Source organism: Xenopus laevis, chromosome 7L (genome assembly GCF_017654675.1).
Source record: "Xenopus laevis strain J_2021 chromosome 7L, Xenopus_laevis_v10.1, whole genome shotgun sequence".
In the NCBI taxonomy this organism is placed as follows: domain Eukaryota; kingdom Metazoa; phylum Chordata; class Amphibia; order Anura; family Pipidae; genus Xenopus; species Xenopus laevis.
In genome coordinates this window covers 117768525-117788830 of record NC_054383.1, presented here as the reverse complement: position 1 = coordinate 117788830, position 20306 = coordinate 117768525, and the positions used below count along the sequence as shown (strand labels likewise).

The 20306-nt window shown below is 41.5% G+C and overlaps 2 protein-coding genes across 4 annotated transcripts in view; both read right to left on the bottom strand.

The window, feature by feature from the left end:
- Window positions 1-3170: 3170 nt before the first annotated feature.
- leng9.L (leukocyte receptor cluster (LRC) member 9 L homeolog) lies at window positions 3171-8014 on the bottom strand. 2 transcript variants are annotated; one of them, XM_018224551.2, is made up of 2 exons: window positions 7743-8014; window positions 3171-4627 (listed from the first exon to the last, which is right to left on the bottom strand). In XM_018224551.2, exon 2 carries the CDS (start codon window positions 4605-4607, stop codon window positions 3312-3314), a length of 1296 nt encoding a protein of 431 aa, XP_018080040.1. In that variant the 5' UTR covers window positions 4608-4627; window positions 7743-8014; the 3' UTR covers window positions 3171-3311.
- Window positions 8015-11312: 3298 nt separating this feature from the next.
- Window positions 11313-20306, bottom strand: part of ttyh1.L (tweety family member 1 L homeolog) — a 91385-nt gene continuing 82391 nt past the window's right edge. Inside the window, exons 11-14 of one of the 2 annotated variants that reach the window (XM_018224552.2) lie at window positions 19896-20038; window positions 18664-18849; window positions 16422-16500; window positions 11313-12075 (exon numbers count right to left, since the gene is read on the bottom strand). In XM_018224552.2, coding sequence (XP_018080041.1) covers window positions 11986-12075; window positions 16422-16500; window positions 18664-18849; window positions 19896-20038 — 498 coding nt within the window. In that variant the 3' untranslated portion in view covers window positions 11313-11985. 2 annotated transcript variants of the gene reach the window in all.

Below are 20306 nucleotides of genomic sequence, written 5' to 3'. Positions count from 1 at the left end.
ATATAAATAAAGGAAAGGGGGTTTCCCCCACTGCAGAAAAACTGGTGTTTGCGGATCCATAATTGTTGAATTGCTGTTGCTGAGAGGCCTTGTCGGGTCGGCGGATAACCAGCACCACTAGAGCAGCGAAAGTGCGTAAAATTCCGGGTGTGCGGTGTAATCACTACAACTCTACAGTAGAGCTGACTTAACCCAGTAATGCTGGCCATAACCAAAAACCAGCCATATGTAATAAACAGTTACAAGAGGGGGGTTGTGGGTGCACTCCTAAGGCCATATAAAAAATATTTAAATACAATAATCCCCTGTCTAAAAAGAGAAAAACAGGGTTGTTTGTTACAAAGTTATGATCATAAAATTGGTAAGCCGCCATACCACGTCAAGGTAAACCCCCATACGGCGGTCCCTAACCTGTTTACCTGTGATCAAAATTTAAAACCTTGGTTTCAATCTGGACTAGATCCTCCCCCGCCACCTGCATATGTGGCTTTTGAAGGGGAGACTGCCCAGACCAACGCCCATTTAAAAAAAAAAATGTGATTGTGAAGAGACTATAATGAAGGAAAAGTAAAGTTGTATATATAAGTGCACACTTGTGTGTGTGTGTGTGTATGTGTGTGAGTATTAGTATAATCTCAGGTGTGAGTATAGATTTAGAGGGAGATGAAAAAGGAAAAGCTAAATGTGGAGTGTGATAGGTGTAATGTGTGTGGGTCTGTGCAAGTGTTACCTAGTGATAAGTGCAGCAAATATAATGAGTGTCTCACAGGCGTTGGTAATAAAAAGGCCAAAGCCTCCCCAACCGCTAGCATTTGTGGCTTTTAAGGGAGAAAAATTGCCCAAACCAAGGATTAATCAAAAACAACAAGGCTTTGGCCTTTTTATTACCAACGCCTGTGAGACACTCATTATATTTGCTGCACTTATCACTAGGTAACACTTGCACAGACCCACACACATTACACCTATCACACTCCACATTTAGCTTTTCCTTTTTCATCTCCCTTTACTTTTCCTTCATTATAGTCTCTTCACAATCGCATTTTTTTTTTAAATGGGCGTTGGTCTGGGCAGTCTCCCTTTCAAAAGCCGCATATGCAGGTGGCGGGGGAGGATCTAGTCCAGATTGAAACCAAGGTTTTAAATTTTTATCACAGGTAAACAGGTTAGGGACCGCCGTATGGGGTTTACCTTGACGTGGTATGGCGGCTTACCAATTTTATGATCATAACTGTAACAAAAAACCCTGTTTTTCTCTTTTTAGACAGGGGATTATTGTATTTAAATATTTTTTATATGGCCTCAGGAGTGCACCCACAACCCCCCTCTTGTACCTGATATGTAATAAACAAGCATAAACTAGACCAACTAGTCCACAACTTGTATTACCGGTGAGCCTCATTCGAAATGTAGAGAGCATTGGGGAGCAACACAAGCATGAAAAAAGTACCTGAGGATGCCAAACAAGGGTTGTTATTGGCCATTTGCTAAGCCCTATGTGGACTGGTAGCCTACAGGTGGTTCTAGTTGTCCGTACACCTGGTTTTAATGCAACTAAAACTTGCCTCCAAACCAGGAATTCAAAAATAACCAACTGCTTTGAGGCATATGGGAGCAACATCCAAGGGGTTGGTGAACACTTGTTGCTTATTAAACATGGGCTGGGAATCACTGAACTAGACACTTAATTGTGAGAATTACTGAACTGCATATAAACACTAATATGGCAGATAATTACAATCTGAACTACACAGATTCCCTTTGAAGGTGCAAAATACACCTATTCAACATAAGCAAATTAAATAGAACTATTTTACTGTTACTAGATATACTGTGCGCTTTATAAACAACCCCCTGCCTTCACCCTTTGTTTTGGCATACTGATCAGCAGAAGTACAGTATGCAGTGGTATTATCTGTACTCTTGGGGGGGAATATTTTTAGCTCTTTTAAATGCACTCATGTTGAACAAGGTGTTTACTGCCCCTTCTGTTAGGTCTCGTCTGTGAACTGTGTGCATCAGATGGATTGGTCCCCACCCACAATCTATTGTGACTCTTAAGGGCGGGTTTCTTACATTGCTATTGGTGATGTTGCCAATAGCAACCAATCAGCAATTAAGGTGGCCAGGTCCTTTAGACCAGGCATCCCCAACCTTTTGAACCCATGAGCAACATTCGGAAGTAAAATGAGTTGGGGAGCAACACTAGCATGAAAAATGTTCTTGGGGTGCCATATAAGTGCTGTGATTGGCCATTTGGTAGCCCCTATGTGGATTGTCAACCTACATTGAGGCTCTGTTTGGCAGTACACCTGGTTTTTATACAACTAAAACTTGCCTCCAAGCCTGGAATTCAAATATAAACACCTGCTTTGAGGCCACTGGGAGCGACATCCAAGGGGTTGGAAAGAAACATGTTGCTCACGAGCTACTGGTTGGGGTTCACTGCTTTAGACCATTTCTGTATATGGGGCTTCTGACAGGTCTCCCTGATCGATATCTGGCCAAAAATCGTCCAGAGATCGATCGGGCAAGTTTGAATTTTCCTACTATTGAGGACTGTGTCAGCTAGTTGATGCGGTCCTAAAACCCATCTGCGCCCATTGCCATAGTTATCAGATTGGTTTAACCTGATCTCACTCTGCCTTTGGTGGGCATATCGGGGAAAGATCTGCTCGTTTGGCAGCCTCTTATAGTGTATGGCTACCTTTAGAAAATAAAAGCAAAGATCTGATTGGTTGCTATGGGCAACATCCTCAGTAATGTTTGTCTCCAATATGAATAAATACGCCCCTTAATGTATACAAATGTATAATAAAAGTCCTTTTCAAATTAACGATGAAATCCAAATTCTTTTTTTATTAAAGCATTTATAGCTGTTGTAAACTCATTTCAAAATCTCAGATGTCAATCAAATACTGCCTGCCCCTCCTCTATGCCTTAGTCATAGAGGCGGGGCAGACAATTACTTTCACTTTCCATTCAGCACTTCCTAGATGTCACTGCTCTCCCCACATTCCCCCCAGTTCTCTTCATTGTGTAACCAGTGCATAGGGATGGGGAATGGTCCCCCATTCTGGGGCACAAATAAGATTCTGAGATGATACAAGACTTGTCTTAATAACAGTGTCCACAAAATGGCTCCTGCCTGCTTGTTATAATTATGAATTCCCAGACTGATGGAAACAAGATTCATATAATGTATACAGTGTAATTAAAGTTCATTTTGCTTGACTAACATGATATAATAGGATTTGGAATCATTTTTTTGGGTAGGTGCTTACTGGTCCAAGCGGAGACTTGCCTTAATGTCAATATAAATTTAACTCTAAAAGTGTTGTATAGAAGCCGTCAGTGCGCCTCGTACTACCAGCGTAGCAGAAACTGAGACTATCAACATGTTGAGCACCAAAGTGTGTAACTGGGGTGGTGTTATAGACTTGTGGAGAAAAGGCAAGGTTGGGCTGCTTCCTTAAAACTTTCATGGGTATTTTTGCTATTGTTACATGAAAGATGCTGGACCTTTGGGAGTCTACAACCCTTAGACCTTTGCTCCGAAAACTCTTCTGAAGATCGTGAGTAAATTTCTCTAATGCTGGAACAGCCGAAGGTGCTAAATAAAGCACACGGGAATGAAAGTCCCGCACCCCTTCAAAACTGAGAATGAGGCTCGGTGGGAGAGTCCGTTGCATTTCATGCTTCAGTTCTTGCAGCGTTAGAAGAGCACTTTCAATATCTTCTGCGCTTTCCAAATACAAGAGGCACAATGTTAAATGAAGGGTTTGTACAGGGACACAAAACTCTTCCAGCTCAGGATTGTTTCCCAGCAGTACATTTTGTATTTCCTTTACAGCATTTCTTACGTCATCGCTGTTAATACGCACTGCCACGAAATGAGTGGGCCTGCTTTTCCCATCATTCTCATCAATATCATTGCTACGTTCACTGGCGCCAAAGTCATTCCTCGTTTCCGTATCTTCTGTGTCGGGTGAAATTGCTTCATCCGGATTTGCCGTTTCAGGTTGCTCCGGTGCCAGTGCTTCGTATTGGTCGATGATATCTAATATTGTGAGACCACTCCCAGTTGAGCCAAAAACATTGTCCGTGCGGGAGGTTTTGTCCCATACCACCAGACGCTGGTACTTGAAGTACTGAATGCGATGCTTGGGTATAGCGAGGACATCATGCCCTACTGAAGCCAAATCTTCCCAACAGAAAGCAGAATAGGGCTTTTCAATAATGCCCAAAAACCTATCCAGATAACCGATCAGAAAATGCTCCTTGGGTAAGTTCGGGTCCCACTGAATTCGTGAGATGACATCTGCTGCAGTCTTCATTGGCGGCTTCTTTGCATTTGGTTCAGACCTTTTTTCTTTTGTTTTTGCTTTACTTTCAGGTTGGGAGTTCTGCAGCGATTCTGGGTGCACGTTTCTACACCTTTCTCCAAATCTGCAGCGCCCCAGTAGAAAGAACTGGCATGGAACACCCTCAGCCGATGTCCCAGAAGAATTTGTTAATGGATCTGTTTCACTTTCTGAGTGAGGGGGATCCACTTCTGAGTTGGTATCACCGTTTGGGACATCTTGTGATGTGCCTGTGTCCTCCATAGTGCTTAAGATAGTTTGTCCTAAAATCAAAGATGTTGCAGTAACTTAATTAGAAGGGTATATTTTATTGCCTTAGTTTTCCGTAAACCACGTAGACACAATTTTTAGTACACGTCGCCAGTATTATGTCCCTTTGGGGGAACAAAACACATAGTTTAAAGTAAACCTTAAAAATAAGTGAATGTAAAATTGACCTAAGTGCTATTCTAAGAACTTTTGCAATGTTATTTATTTTTTTTTAATTCCGAGATATTAAAGGATTCATGTACTGTAAACCTCAATGAATTTTGTTACAACAGCGCCACCTTCTGGTCATTTTCCCACCAGTCTGACCACCAAGTAGTCAAGGAAGTTGTCAGGAGAAAGAAAGAGGCTGCTGATGTTCTTCTGGTTAGGAAAAAAAAATAGAAACCTTTCTCAAACCTTTCCTAAGCAGAAAACCATCAGAGCAGCCTTGCTCTTTCTCCTGACAACTTCCTTGACTACTTGGTGGTCACACTGGTTAGAAAATGACCAGCGGGTGGAGCTGTTGTAACAAAATTCATGTTAAACGTACATGTAAACTTTAATATCTTGGAATAAAAATGAATGTACATTGCAAAAATGCTTAGTATAGCACCCTCATCAATTTTACATTTACTTGTTTTTAAGGTTAGCTTATCCTTTAACCATAGGAACCCTGCACATGCCCCCTACCCCTCTCCAACTGCCTTAAATCTGGCTGCTTGACTTGCTCCCTAGACTGGATGTGATCATGGACCAGGAGAATGTGCACTGGAAGCCTATATGATCCTTGTATGATCCTTGCTTGGGTGTACTCCTGCCAACCCTACTCACAGCTCTGCGTTTTCATTGCCGGAATTGAGGAATAGGGCAATTATAGAGTCTGTCCTTGTTGCGGCGGGTGAGTGGGACCCCATGTGTAATACCTTGGCCACCCTTTCGAACTGCACCACTAGCCCCCCCCCAAATAGCAACATAGGTTGATCTATAAAACTAATCCTTTTGGGTCCCCAGGCACAGGAGATCATACCATTTGGTTTTGAGTGTTGTTTTGGCCACTGGAACCACCTGGATATACGTAGCCTATACATTATATTCTTAAAGGGGAAGTAAAGTCTAAAGTAGAATAATGCTAGAAATGCTGCATTTTGTATACTAAACATAAACATGAACTTACTGCACCACAAGCCTAATCAAACAAATGATTTATGCTTTCAAAGTTGGCCACAGGGGGTCACCATCTTGTAACTTTGTTAAACATCTTTGCAAGACCAAGACTGTGCACATGCTCAGTGTGGTTTGGGCAGCTTAGGAATCGTCATAAATGATCAAATCAGGGAAACAAACAAAGCTGTTTGAGTTCTGCATGGCTGGGAAGTAAGGTGGGGGCTCCCCTGCTGTTCACAGGGATGACTGATTCCCTGCAGAGCAGTTAGGGACCGTGAACAGCAGGGGGAGCCCCCGCCTTACTTCCCAGCCATGCAGAACTCAAGCAGCCTTGTTTGTTTCCCTGTTTTGATAATTCTTTTCTCAAGTCATAAATGGTATTTATCACGCTAACTGGCATAAATCAGAGGGACTCTGCTCAGCAGGAACTCCATATAACATGCTATAAATCTAGCTGAAGCCTGATGATAACCTTGGTAAGAGAACAAGGTGCACTTCCTTATTGTCAGTATGACACCATACATTAACACTCAGGTGCACTTACACTTCATCATAGAAAATGACTGGAGAGCCTGTCCTCTATCCACCCATAGTGTACTCAGTGCTGCCTTGGAACTAGGGATGCACTGAATCCAGGATTCAGCCGAATCCAAGTGCCTGGCCGAACCGATTCCGAATCCAAAAAAATCACGTCACACAAACAATGAAGTCAACTCTTTTTTACTCTCTTTCCCCCTCCTTTCCCTAATTTAAAAATCCAAATTAGGGGTTTGGATTTGGTTCTGTATTCGGCCAAATCTTTCATAAAGGATTCAGCCAAATTCTTAAATAGATTCGGTGAAACCCTATTTGGAACACAGAGCAGTGCGCCCACATCTGCCTGGGGCTGTCTATGTTTTAATTACTCTGAACAAAGTGGAGGCACAAGGCACCCCATGATACATCTGTAAAGGGGCCCGGGGCCCTGTCATAAAGAAACGCTGATAGACAAGTGGTGTGTGTTGATGGCTGTCCATCCTAGCAGTTGGGAGCCACAATTCATCTGACACTTACCAGTGAATGGAGTAGTTCACAAGTGAATTTCTTCACACCGGTGATAAATATCCTCTTCTTTGGTGGCGACTAATCTCCCCGAACGGCCTCCCGCCAGCTAGAATATAAATCGCCGGCGGGATGGCACTCGGAACGCTTAGTTTTTCGAAGTCGCCCGAAGTTTCCTTATGAGGCAACTTCGCAAAACGAAGTGAACCGATCGCCATCCCGACTGCGATTTATATTCTAGCCAGCGGGAGGCAGTTGAGATTAGTCGACCCCGAAGGGTGACTAATCTCCCCAAATCTGAGCGTGTGTCTCTGCCCTTAATCTGCCTATTTCCAGTTTACACATGGCTGGGGGGGGGGGTCGATGACCCCACTAGCTAAAAAAAACCAGTTGCTCCGTGAAGCTAGAATTGTATTTATTGTTACTTTCTATGACTGATCTCACTAATCAGGCCCTCTGCTCTTCATATTGCAGTCTCTCATTCAAACCACTGCCGTGTTACTAGGGTAATCTGGACCCTAGCAACCAGAAAGCTGCTGAAATCAATCCAATCCAATCAACAAAATGCTACTTTTAAAAAAAAACAAATAAATAATTAAGAGCAATTCCAGATTGTCTCAGAATATCACCCTCTACGTCATATTAAACATGAATTGAAAAGATAAGTCCCAGGAATTCACCTTGGGATATAATGGGATATAATGGGATATGTACAACAAAAGTTTCCTCACTAAACTGGGACTTTAAAAAAGAAGTAGATCACAGGTGAATGAAATAAAGTCCTTTACCCATAGCCTGGCCGACACAGATCCCCAATACAGAGACAATATATAATAAGGCTCCTCATTACTTTACCTGATACAGCAGGAACTGGCAATGCCCTACCCTTCTGCTCAGGGAGTATCGCTATATAACTTGACTCACGTGACTCATTCAGCTAAAGATGACATCAACGCGCCTGGCAACAAACACAAAACAGCGGAATAATAACAACACTCTGACAGGACAGGAGGTGTGGCCGGGACACACCGTGTCATAGAGTGCGTGACGCGCATTAGATAGACCGGTTGTCCACGGGGTATTCTGGGACAGTGGGTGTATAAAAGAGCAACGCCAGGGGGCGGGCTTTAACTGTTATGGTCTAGTTACAGTAGTTCTAACCTAGTAGTAAATCGGCTAGCCAGAGCTTCCGCGCTGCTTCCCTGGCACAACTGCAGGGAATCTGATTGGCTGTAGGGTGAACTTTGAACTTCCCTCTATCCAATCCAACTTCAGCTCCCTGTTCTGGTACTGTGTGTCATACAAATATTAGTGGAGCTGTAGCAAAAGTGGAAAAAGATCTTTGACCAGAATTTTTTTTAAAGTAGTCCCCCTCAGGGGCGTAACTATAGAGGAAGCAGACTCTGCGGCTGCAGGGGGGCCCAGGAGGTATAGGGGCCCCATGAGGCCCTAATTCATATACAATTTCAATAAATATTGGAGAAACAAGTCAACCTCTAAACATTTTGGGGGCCTGAAAAATAATTTGCTGTGGGGCCCAGTAAAATCTAGTTATGCCACTGGTCCCCCTCCTGCACCTCTGTGTGTGTGTCTGGGGGGGGTATTTTTTGGTGGCAGGTGCTCTTTAAAGAGGAAGTAAAGTCTAAAATAGAATAAGGCTAGAAATGCTGTATTTTGTATACTGAATATAAACATGAACTTACTGCACCACAAGCCTAATCAAACAAATGATTTATGCTTTCAAAGTTGGCCACAGGGAGTCACCATCTTGTAACTTTGTTAAACATCTTTGCAAGACCAAGACTGTGCACATGCTCAGTGTGGTCTGGGCTGCTTAGGGATCGTCATACATGATCAAAACAGCACAAGTCAAATAATATCTGCCAGAAACAGATACAGCAAGTGTTATGTTTTGGGTAGCCGAGGATGAATAGAGTATAACAGTGCTTTAATAGCAGACTCATGCAGCCATTATACAACAGGAAGCAACTCTAACACCACAAGCTGTATAGAAAGTATGCACAGTATAAGTCTTGAGCACAGTGACATCTACCGGCCATTTGTATAAACACCACAGTAAGACTGATTACTAATCAGAATAGGCGGACTGCACTGGGTCCTGTGTTGTCATGTAATCTAATGTGGATTTTATAGTTTTTGTATTGTTTAATACAAACTTTCTCCAACTCTGCAGAACCAGTGGCTGCAGCAAAATAATCCTCCAAATAGAATCAAAGTTTATCTGTTTAAATTTGGCTCCATGATCTTTGTCCCTGCAGCTGGAGTTGGAAACAGTAAAGGGGATGTAAAGACAAAAATAAAATCCAATACAAATCTCTACACAGTCGCCGACTGCTCTACAGGGAAACAAACAAAGCTGCTTGAGTTCTGCATGGCTGGGAAGTAAGGCGGGGCTCCCCCGGCTGTTCATAAGTATGATTGTTTCCCTGCAGAGCAGTTAGGGACCGTCTGACAATTCCTATCCACAGCAGTAAATGAAGGGAGAATTTCACTGCATACAGTCAGGTTTCTTATAAAATGGTACACATTTTTTAATAAAAGTATATTGGAGATAGGTTCCTTTTTCATTAAAGAAAGTAAAAATGGGATTTTATTTTTTTGCCATTACATGCCCTTTTTATGTATTTCTTATACAGTATCTGTTTAGGCCATGCTCCATTCATCTTTCAGTCTCAAACCTCATTCTAGTCGCTAGGTTAAGTCAGACCCTAGCAACAAAATAGCTCCTGAAATTCCAGACTGGAAAGCCACTGAACCAAAAGCTAAACTCTAAAAATGAAGAGCAACTTGTTTGAGAATATCATTGTCTGTAACTCTGCATCATACTAAAAGCATAAAGGTGTATTACCCCTTCAAAGTGATTCTGTCATTCTGTCACTGTTTACATTGCAAAAAAAAAACACTCTACCATATAAAATGTTATTCTTCAAACAACAAATGTATTTTAGCTGTAATATTGGTGTGGAGGTAGCCAACTCAGTACATTGTGCCTGATTCTGAGCTTTGAGAAGGAGTCAGCACTTCAGGATGGAACTGCTTTGAGAAAACTATTGTTTCTCCCATTCCTATTGTATTATACCAAGACATGGGTCGTGTTTGCAGTGCTAAAAGTGCACCCCACCTAGTGGTAGATATGAGAATAGCACCCAAGCAGGAAAGAAGCAAACAATGCCTTCAGCAGAGGTGTCAGGTAGCTGCTATCTGGTAAACTGTCTATTGTTCTGTTCATAGGCTGCTAATGGGCTACTGGGGAGGGAAGGGGGTCGGTATCACTCCAACTTGCAGTAAAGAGTGACTGAAGTTTATCAAAGCACAAGTCACATGACTGGGGGCACCTGGGAAACTGACAATATGTCTAGCCCCATACCAAATTTCAAAATTAAATATAAAAAAAATCTGTTTGCTCTTTTAAAAATTGGATTTCAGTGCAGAATTCTGCTGGATCAGCACTATTAACTGATCTGTATTGAAAAAAACATGTTTTCCAGCAATAGTATCCATTTAATTTTGCTTTTCATACTAACCTTCATACTACTGCTACTACTGATATTTTTCCAATTTTGTAATTTCCTGCGGGCGGACTGGCTAAGAAACTTTATCTATACTGCTCTTCTCTTCTACCAACAGCCTAGGAATTGCCAAAATTTCTTTGCATTATACATGAAGAATCTTAACGCTTTTGCTCAAATGAGCAGCTGACACCCAGAAATGCAGAGTCCATTTTTTTTATTTTTCTAATAATGTTTGTTAGCAGGGAGTGTGGGCATTCAGATTGGGCAAAGCAGCAACCAGATTTCAGAGTTCTTGGGTTCGAGCCTTGGTCAGTCCCTCCTTTATCATGATCATAACTATTCAACCTTTATAGTGCTGGCATATCAAATATAGGTATGAGACCCATAATCCAGAATGCTCGGGATCTGGGGTTTTCTGGACAAGGGTTTTTTCCATAATTTGGATCTCCATACCTTATGTCTGCATTTAAAACATTATTTTAAACCCAATATGATTGTTTTGCCTCCAGTAAGTATTAATTATATTTTAGTTGGGATCAAGTACAAGCTACTGTTTTATTATAACAGAGAAAAAGGAAATCATTTTTAAAAGTTTGTATTTTTTAATTTTAAATGCTATGGGAGCTGGCCTTTCTGTGTAATGGGTTTCCGATTAACGGATCCCACACCTGTACAATAAATATGCATTCTAGAGTCTCACTCTAATTGCCCTTCATAACTTAATTTCCACATCCCCCAGTTTAGCGCCCCTTAGAGCCAGGCCCATCATTTTGGAACTAAAACCTTGCATAGAGACATTTTAATACAATTATGTGCTTTTATACAACCCTCATGATGTCCCTACCTAAATGACTCTATATATATATATATATATAGTAAATTTATATTATAGTAAAGTCCGTATTTTCTACATAAAAGAATCCTATCATTAAACTGCAGCCAAAAACAAATGCATATAAAATAAAGTGTTTTTCCCTTTTATTTCAAGTCATTGTAAAATATGAGTTAGTGTTAACGACGTTCTAATTAAAAATCAATCCAAGTTTGAAGGAGAGCATTATGCTCCAGCAAAGTCCTTGGTTCTTAATTCTAGGCTCATTCAGCTTCCTCGTCACTCCCATGTAATGTATTTTCCATCTGCCAGTCAGGGGGTATTATTGCTGGCATTTACATCCCATGTTGGGGTAACAGGACTTTAGACACAGAATATTAGTTTCATGATTTCCTTTTTATTCTTGTCTATAATTAAAAGTTCCCCTCTCACTTGGCATCCTCTGTATGGCTTCCTAAAGAACTCTTCTGTATGAACGCCCCATGGTGCCCCTTTGGAGGTCACTCGGTAGGTCCAGTGGATGTTATACAAGGAAAACAAAGTGGTAAGAGTCTGACGAGGTAAACGAAACATGAACTAATACAAAAATAGAAAAACCGAGAAACCGGTCAGACAAAAATGGCTGCGGCACCACAGAGAAGTAATGGGATTGAATACAAAGGGGACACCGATTGGTTCCAGTGTCCGAATGTTCCTGCCAACGCCATCAAGAGCACAAAAGCTCAGTCTTTATTTTGTTTGTTAGTCAAAAACGAGGGAGGGAAGGTATTTTCAGCAAAAGGATCTGTACTAGAATGCCACGTCAGTTCGGCAGTGCCACGTCGGTTCGGCAGGGTGTGTCAGTCTCTTCCTGGGTTGCACTTATAAAAGATGTTCGCATGCTGGGAGAATACTGGGTGACCCCGTGTATGTGGAACAGCCATCCGGCACATAAGGGAAGAAGAAAAGAACAATTAGACACGTGGTTGGTATCCCTGTCTAAAATTAAAGGAGTTGTTCACCTTAACTTTTAGTATGATGTAGAGAGTGATATTCCGAGACAATTTGCTATTGGTTTTCATTTTTTATTATTTGTGCTTTTTGAGTTATTTAGCTTTTTATTCAGCAGCTCTCCAATTTGCAATTTCAGCAATCCGGTTGCTAGGGTCCAAATTACCCTAGCCACCAAACATTGACTTAAACGAGAGTCTGGTAAATGAATCAGAGAAGGACTGAATAGAAATATAAGTAATAAAAAGTAACAATAACAATAAATTTGTGGCCTTACAGAGAGCCACTAGTTCTCAAATGTGCAACCTATTTAATTAAAGGGCTTGCTCACCTTTGAGTTAACTTTTAGTAGGATGTAAAGAGTGATATTCTGAGACAATTAGCAATCCGTTGTAATTTTTCATTTGTGGTTTTTGAGTTATTTAGCTTTTTATTCAGCGGCTCTCCAGTTTGCAATGCTCTGCAATGTGGTTGCTAGGTTCAAAATTATTCTAGCAACCATGCATTGAATAAGAGACTGGAATATGAATAGGAGAGGGCCTGAATAGAAAGACGAGTAACAAAAAAGTAGGTATAACAATACATTTGTATCCTTATTGAGCATTTGTTTTTTGGATGGGGTCAGTGACCCCCATTTCAAAGCTGTCAGAAGAAAAAGTCATATAAAAGTCATATAAAAATAAATAATGATGTCCAATTGAAAAGTTATAATTGGCCTCCTTATAACATACTAAAAAAAGTTAACTCAAAGGTGAACCACCCTTTTAAAAATTGGAATTAATTTGCTTGTTAAAGGAGAAGGAAACCCCCTGGGCGCAAAAACCCTCCCCCCTCCACTGTGTTGCTTCCCCTCCCTCCTCCCCCCCCTGGCCTACCCGTCCCGCTGGGCAAATGCCCCTAACTTGTTACTTACCCTTCTGCGCAGGTCCAGTCCACGGAGTTCACAGACGCCATCTTCTTCCACGCAATCTTCTTCCTGCTTTGACCGGCGTTTTGGCGCATGCACAGTAGGAGCATTTCGCCGGTACAGATCGACTGCGCATGCGTCAAAAGTCACAAAGTTTTCTGATTTCACTTTGTGACTTTTGGCGCATGCGCAGTAGATCCGTACCGGCGAAATGCTCCTACTGCGCATGCGCCGGCCAAAGCAGGAAGATGATCGTGTGGAAGAAGATGGCGTCTGTAAACTCCGTGGACTGGACCTGCGCAAAAGGGTAAGTAACAAGTTAGGGGCATTAGCCCAGCGGGACAGGTAGGCCAGGGGGGAGGAGGGTGGGGAAGCAACACAGGGGAGGGGGGAGGGTTTTTGCACCCAGGGGGGTTTCCTTCTCCTTTAAGTGTGACAATGCACCATGTGTGACTTTTCTTTTTTTATATTTTAATCTAATTGTGGGCCCCCAATAATTCAGCATTGGCCAGGGGCCCTCTATCTCTAACTCTTGCAGGAGTCATTTACTACACATCTGTATTTGCCAGTCAGTCTGTTTTATGGCCTTTGGATTCATGGATGAGACTTTCCCCCATCTGCCCTCCTCTCTAGGCAATTCATTTGCTATGTCTGTGTTCCTTATTTGACCTTAGCGCTTTATCCTCAGAACTCCCATCTGTCACATTCCAGCAAATGTCATTTCTAGTTCAGCTATGTCCATTATTGCCTGCTGTTAGCTTGCACTTTAAATCAGAAACTATTTTTTTTAGCAGGAGCTTGAAAAATTGAAATGTACCAACCTGCTGTTTGACTGCTTTTCATTTGGTAAGCTAGTTATTTGTTTGCTAAGCTCTCTCTAATGAAGCAGCCACATAAATCAGCCCAAAGTAATGGTTATTCTTGAGAACATATAGTGGGAAGCATTGGGGGCAGGAGTTAAGTTTAGAAGACGCCCAATCTGATTTTGGTTAATTGCAAACAGCTTTCTTATAGCACAGTTTGCTGCTTTGTGAGTGTCAGACATACATGAGATGACCCTGCTTGGTGCCTTCCAGTAAAAGTGGCACTGGCTATACAAGGTATGGCCGCATTTCTGTTCCGCTTGGAGCTGCAGCTCCTATTTATTTCCTTATCCGCCGATGCATTATGCACTGGCAGATATGGTTCATGCAGGGCTGTATTTATCACATAGACACTGGAGATACCATGACTAGGGTGTCAGCTTTAGAGGGGAGGCCCTTGGGTGCTTATATGCTAAAAACTTTACAGGAAAACAATCCCAGCCTGGTGCCAGATACGCACAGCTAAATCTGGCGGTTGAGCTAAAAGTGGCCATAGACACACAGATAATATAGTACGAAACAAAATTTCGTACAATATTTGGTGTGTGTATGGTGGGAAAAGAGCTGGCCGATATTGGCAGAAGACTTGGATATCGGCTCGTCGATCGGGCTGGACGGAAAATTTGGATCGGGTGCCTTTGAAGGCACCCAAACATCGGCCATTGTTAGTGCTGAATCATCAGATACAGGTAGAATTCTATTGTTTCTACCTGTATATCTGACGATTCAGCTCTACACGTGTGTATTGAAAGGAACGATCTTTCTTGGAAAGATCTTTTCCAAGAAAGATCGTTATTGTTACGTCTATGGCCACATTAAGGGTATATGGTTCCTCTGTGCATGTGCTTATTGCTGAGGAAAGGGAGCAGACTGAAGCCCAGTGCTTATGGCACCTAAATACAGCCCTGGGTGCATGATACATCCTCAAAGCTGTCTGATCAATGAACCAAGTGATATCTGTAATGCATCGATGACGGCTGGGATTGCCATACAAAACAAACAAAAATTGTACAAAGTGTTTTGGACAATTTTGTTAGTACATGTATGGGACCTGTTATCCAGAATGCTAGGGACCTGGGGTTTTCTGGATAATGGATCTTTCCGTAATTCGGATCTTCATACCTTAAGGAAATCATGTAAACATTAAATAAACCCAATAGGCTGGTTTCGCTTCCAATAAGGATTCATTATATCTTAGTTGGGATTAAGTACAAGCTACTGTTTAATTATTACAGAGAAAAAGGAAACCTACAGCTATTTAATACCACTCCGAATTGTGTCCGTAAGTTACCCTCCTATTTAGACTGTAAGCCCCACGGGGTAGCGTCCTCAATCCTTTTATCTCCTTGACACCGAGCACTTAATCTGTATTTTAATTATATTTTATATTTCTGTGAATTGTATTTCTAATAATGCACTTATTGTTACTTATTAATGCAGTGAAGCCTTGTTTTTTACTACTAATTTGCTGTACAGTGCCTTGCCCTTAAGGAGCGCTATACAAATAAAAATATACATATATACATACAAGAATTTGGATTATTTGATTAAAATGGAGTCTATGGCCTTTCCATAATTTGGAGCTTTCTGGATAACATGTTTCAGGATAACGGATCTCATACCTGTATGTGTATGGTCAACCCTAGGTCAAGGCAAGACAAGCTTTTCACATAGTGGTCAGATGGGAGAGTGCCAACACCTCTAGTCACTCAAACCTTATGCTTTTTTAAGTATTGGGAGTGCTGTTATATTGTGCTGGGTAGTTAATCATTTGGGGCCTCTTATAGAGGACCACAACAATTTTTAAAAGGATCCACAGAACGTTTTATTTAAGGATTTGGCTGCATGCAGAACCCTTCACAAAACATCTGATTGTTATATGCATATTGACCCTTGAGTCAGGTTGATCTAAACCATCTTTTATTAGGAGCATGTTATTGACTGTGAGCAATAACTTTCTTAGTTTAGATGTCCTACAGGCATTAAAATCACTCTGGAAACAAGGCGGCTGATTCTTGCAGAAACTCCTGGGAATTTCACCAAATCCCCAGAGAAACGATGGATTAGATGCATTCCACATCCAGTCACATGCAGTCTTACAGGCAACAAATCTCTGAAATGGTTTGATACAAGGAGATTCCTTACTGGGATGGACTTGCAGGCACATTGACTTCTCAGCTAATGTAACAATTGAATGAGCTACTAATACTACATGGCAAATTAGGACATCCACACAGTGCTTTTAAACTGAATGGTTTGGCAACTAGTCAATCGCTTATAACCATGTCATAACCCCACCCCCCAAAATAATGGGCCCAAACATCACCCACCCTGTCCTTAAAATCATGCACCTGCCCAAAATGTCACCAGTCTGGCGACACTGGGAGCAGGATAACAGGTCCCATACCTGTATCATAATTCTATTTAGCTTCTAAAACTATATGGCAGATTTAAAAAAAATTAATGAATGAATCTTACCGAAGGGGGCGGTGACTGTCTGTCAGTCAAAGGAATATTCTCAAATCGAGGATTGCCACTGAACAAAGCGCTTTGATTCCTAAAAGTAACACGAAGCAAAAAACAAACACTCATAACAACAACCAAAAAATGTATTTATTTATTTCCCTAAATGGAAGCTCATGTGTTCTGTGATAGTGATGTGCGTGTCGGGTTTTTCCTATCCTGACCTCCCACCACCTGCGCCCGCCGGTGCCTGACTTCCGGGTTCCTTTTATAGACCCGCCCTGCCGATTACGTCACAAAAGGGGCGGACTGAGCAGGCGCACGGCTATAAAAGTGGAAGTCGGAAGCTGGCAGTGTGAGGTAGTGGGCGGGGAGAGCAGGAAGAAGAGCTCGACCCGGACCCGCCTGCCACTGCAAATGGGGGTGCGATGTCGACCCTCTCATCACTATTCTGTGTGCCTAGAAAACCCTCTCATCAATGCATACAAAGTGGCCAGGTTTTGCTTACTAAGGAGTGTAATGCTTGAGGTTCTACTACAGACAGCATCTTGTGGTCAATTATCTACTAAACTCAAGTTGGGCTTTTTGGGTCAAAACTCAAATTTTTTGAGATTTATTAAAGCCCTATGCAGCAAAAATCTGCCATCTCAGACCTGCCAAGCTTGTGTATAAGTCAATGGCAGAGGTCGCTATACTATTTTGAAGTTTCTGTGGTCTGCGCTGAAACTAACCCGAAACTAACCCAAAAATCTGACCTTTTTGGGCTTTTCAGGCAAAAATCCAAAAAATTCAGGCTTTTCGGGGACAAAAATCTAGCGATTCGAGTTTTTACCCAAACTGATTAAATTGAGCTTTTTCAAATAATAAATAAGGTCAAATCGTGGATTCTAGTTGGTTGGGCTCTTTCTATTTAAAAAATCAGAAAAATTTTGATTTTGATATATAACACCCTAAATGTCAGGTCAAATTAAAATTTTTCATTTCTTAAGAAGGCTACTGTAGACTTGTGTTTCTTAGCTTCTTTACACTGTCAAATATCAGTATATGGGTCTGGAACCTCTATTACACATTTAAAGGCACATTTATCAAGGGTCAAATTTCGAAGAGTTTTTTATAAACTCCTTTAAATTCTAATATATTCTAAATTCGACTGGGGGGCTATTTATGAAAAAAATATAATATGTTAAACTCGAATTTTACCGACCAAAAATTTGAATTGAATTAGATTAGAATTCGACCAAACTTGATTCAAGTTTTTTCTCCAAAAAAAACCTTGAATGTCAGGAAGGCTACAAACATCTCTTAATTGGTCACTGGACCTCTCCCATTGACTTATACAGTAATTCAGCAGGTTTTAGGTGGCGAATAGTCAAATTCAAATTCTTAAAGGGCCAGCGTTTGATAAATCTCGAAAATCAAATTCGAATTTTTTTTCAAAAACTCAAATCGAGTTTTGACCATAATTCTAATTTGAATTTTCAATTTGACCCTAATAAATCTGCCCCTTAGAGCTTTGCAATATCATAATAAGACTTAATACAGGTCATAGAAGACATTTAGAAGAGTAATAGTGGGCATAACAGCTCCTAGGGCTGTGGAACATGGCACTGATCTCAGAGAGGACTGGCACAGGCAAAATGTAGCTGCAGCCAATCAGCATTCATTTTAATTGCCAATCAATATTCACATTCAGCTCCCAAATTCTCCCTGCCTTATTGCCTTGACTCTTGCCATAGGCAGCTCTTTTCCTATTCAAGTGAAAGGTGCAGGCACGAGAGGCATTTAGACTGCTACAATTCTCCCCAACAGTTTTATATGGGAATAAAGAAAGTGGAGGCAAAAGAAGGTTCTTGGCACAATGTCCTTTTGATTGGAGACACAGATTATGCTCCTTCCCATTTGTTCAGTGTGATTATGGGATTGTTTAATCTTAACTTTTGGTCCCCAGGTGTTGCTGGTCCCACCATTATTCAAGCAAGGGTTTAAAGCATGCTTAGAGGTTGAGGTTCAGAAACATCCCGGGATCCAAAGGTAAGAAGCAGGGCCCTCAAATAACATAACCATGTTATGCCATAATGGGATCAACAACCAATCAGATGTCTTTTTTCAAACAGCAGACAGGTAAATGTAACCTGCTGATTGGTTGCTATAGATCTGGGCCTCTAACATTTACAGAAACCAAATAGAAAGAACAGTCTTTCCAAAAAGAAAAAAAAGCCCCCATGTGGCTGCCGGCCTGTGCTTTGCAGCTACTCACATGTACTGTGAGACGGGGGCGTTGGAAATTGGCGGGGCGGAGACCCGCAGGCTGCTGTGACTGTCGCAGCTACTGCTGTAGCTATAGAAACTGGGCAGGTGAGGCCTGCCTGTCACGTGGAGCATCTCTCTACGTGCCTGAGGGTTAAATGGATCATCCTCGTCCATGTCATCATAATCCAGGTCCCTGAAACAAAGAGGAGAGATATACAATATAAAGCTCGGGATCAAGTTGTAACATTATTTAGTGCAGAAGAGGGGAAAACAAAAGTTCAGGATTTTGAACTCCCATCACCTGTAACTGTGCCCACTATAGGCTGTAATTTCAATTCACTGATGATTTATAGTCAGGTCTGTCTACTTTGGACACTATGGGTCCATATGACAGATAATCCAAAAAGTAAAGCTGGCCATAGACGCAAAGATATCGGACGAACAATCGTAGGTCCTCATCTCCCGACCTGCCACCAACCATTCAGATCAAACAAAGCAATAAAGAACAAATCAGGAAAGTTTATGTCCCACAAAGCTGACAGTAACAGTCTCCCACTGAAGTTCGTCAGATCGGCAATACATGCTCGTATATGATCGTTAACCTGTCTGATCGACTGAACGAGCGATCGGCATGGCAAGATAAATGTCGGGACACTCCACACATGATCCGAAAATCATACGAATCGAGGATCTTTGCGTTTATGGCCAGCTTAACAGACTTGCTGACACTTATAGCAATTGCCAGTCTCGGTCTGCCTTTAATATTAAAGGGGTGGTTCACCTTTAAGTTAACTTTTAGTATGTTATAGAATGACCAATTCTTTTCAACCAGCCTTCATTTTTTTTTAGGTTTCTGAATTATTTGGCTTTTTCTTCTGACTCTTTCCATCTTTCAAATGGGGGTCACTACTACACATTTATTGTTATTGCTACTTTTTATTACTCCTCTTTCTATTCAGGCCACTCCTATTCATATTCCAGCCTATTATTCAAATCAGTGCAACCTTCCCTGGATAAAATAATAAACAATATGTGCCATAAATCTTAAGCTGGCCACACATACACTTTATAGAAACTGATAAGTCAGATACACAGTTTTGTAAAATAATTTGTTCATGCGTGTTGACCAAAGAACTATCATACCGAGAATATTGGTTATTTCTGCATCCAGGTTTGAAATTTCAACTAGCTCACAGTTACTATAATAAATATTTGAATATTGAGGCCTGTCTCCCTCACCTGTTCTGAAAGCGTTTCCATGCCCGGGGCAAACTGCAGACGGCAGCAGTGAAGGAGAGAGCGGAAAGGAAAGAAAAGAGTAAAAGGAAGAGTATGCCTTCCATGCCATCATAGCAAAGTCCCTTCAGAGCATCCACATAGTCCTGGAATAATGCAAAGACAAGGTGTCACTGCAGAGCATACAGGCCATGCACCAGCCAAAAGTTACATGGATACATCAATGTGACATTAGAACTTGTCAGAAGTACTGGTGTCAGTTAATACCTATGTACCCAGGTCCCAATGTCTCATTCTAAAAAGGTTTTTTTTACTGTTTCATTTTATAGTGACCAGAAAAAATCAACCAACACTTTCAAAACACCCCATATCAGAGCCCAACATTCCACATAGAAAATGTAGAAGTTGTAGGAT

Coding starts and splice junctions, on each gene's coding strand:
- leng9.L (XM_018224551.2), bottom strand. CDS start 4,607: ATGGAGGACACAGGCACATCACAAGATGTCCCAAACGGTGATACCAAC.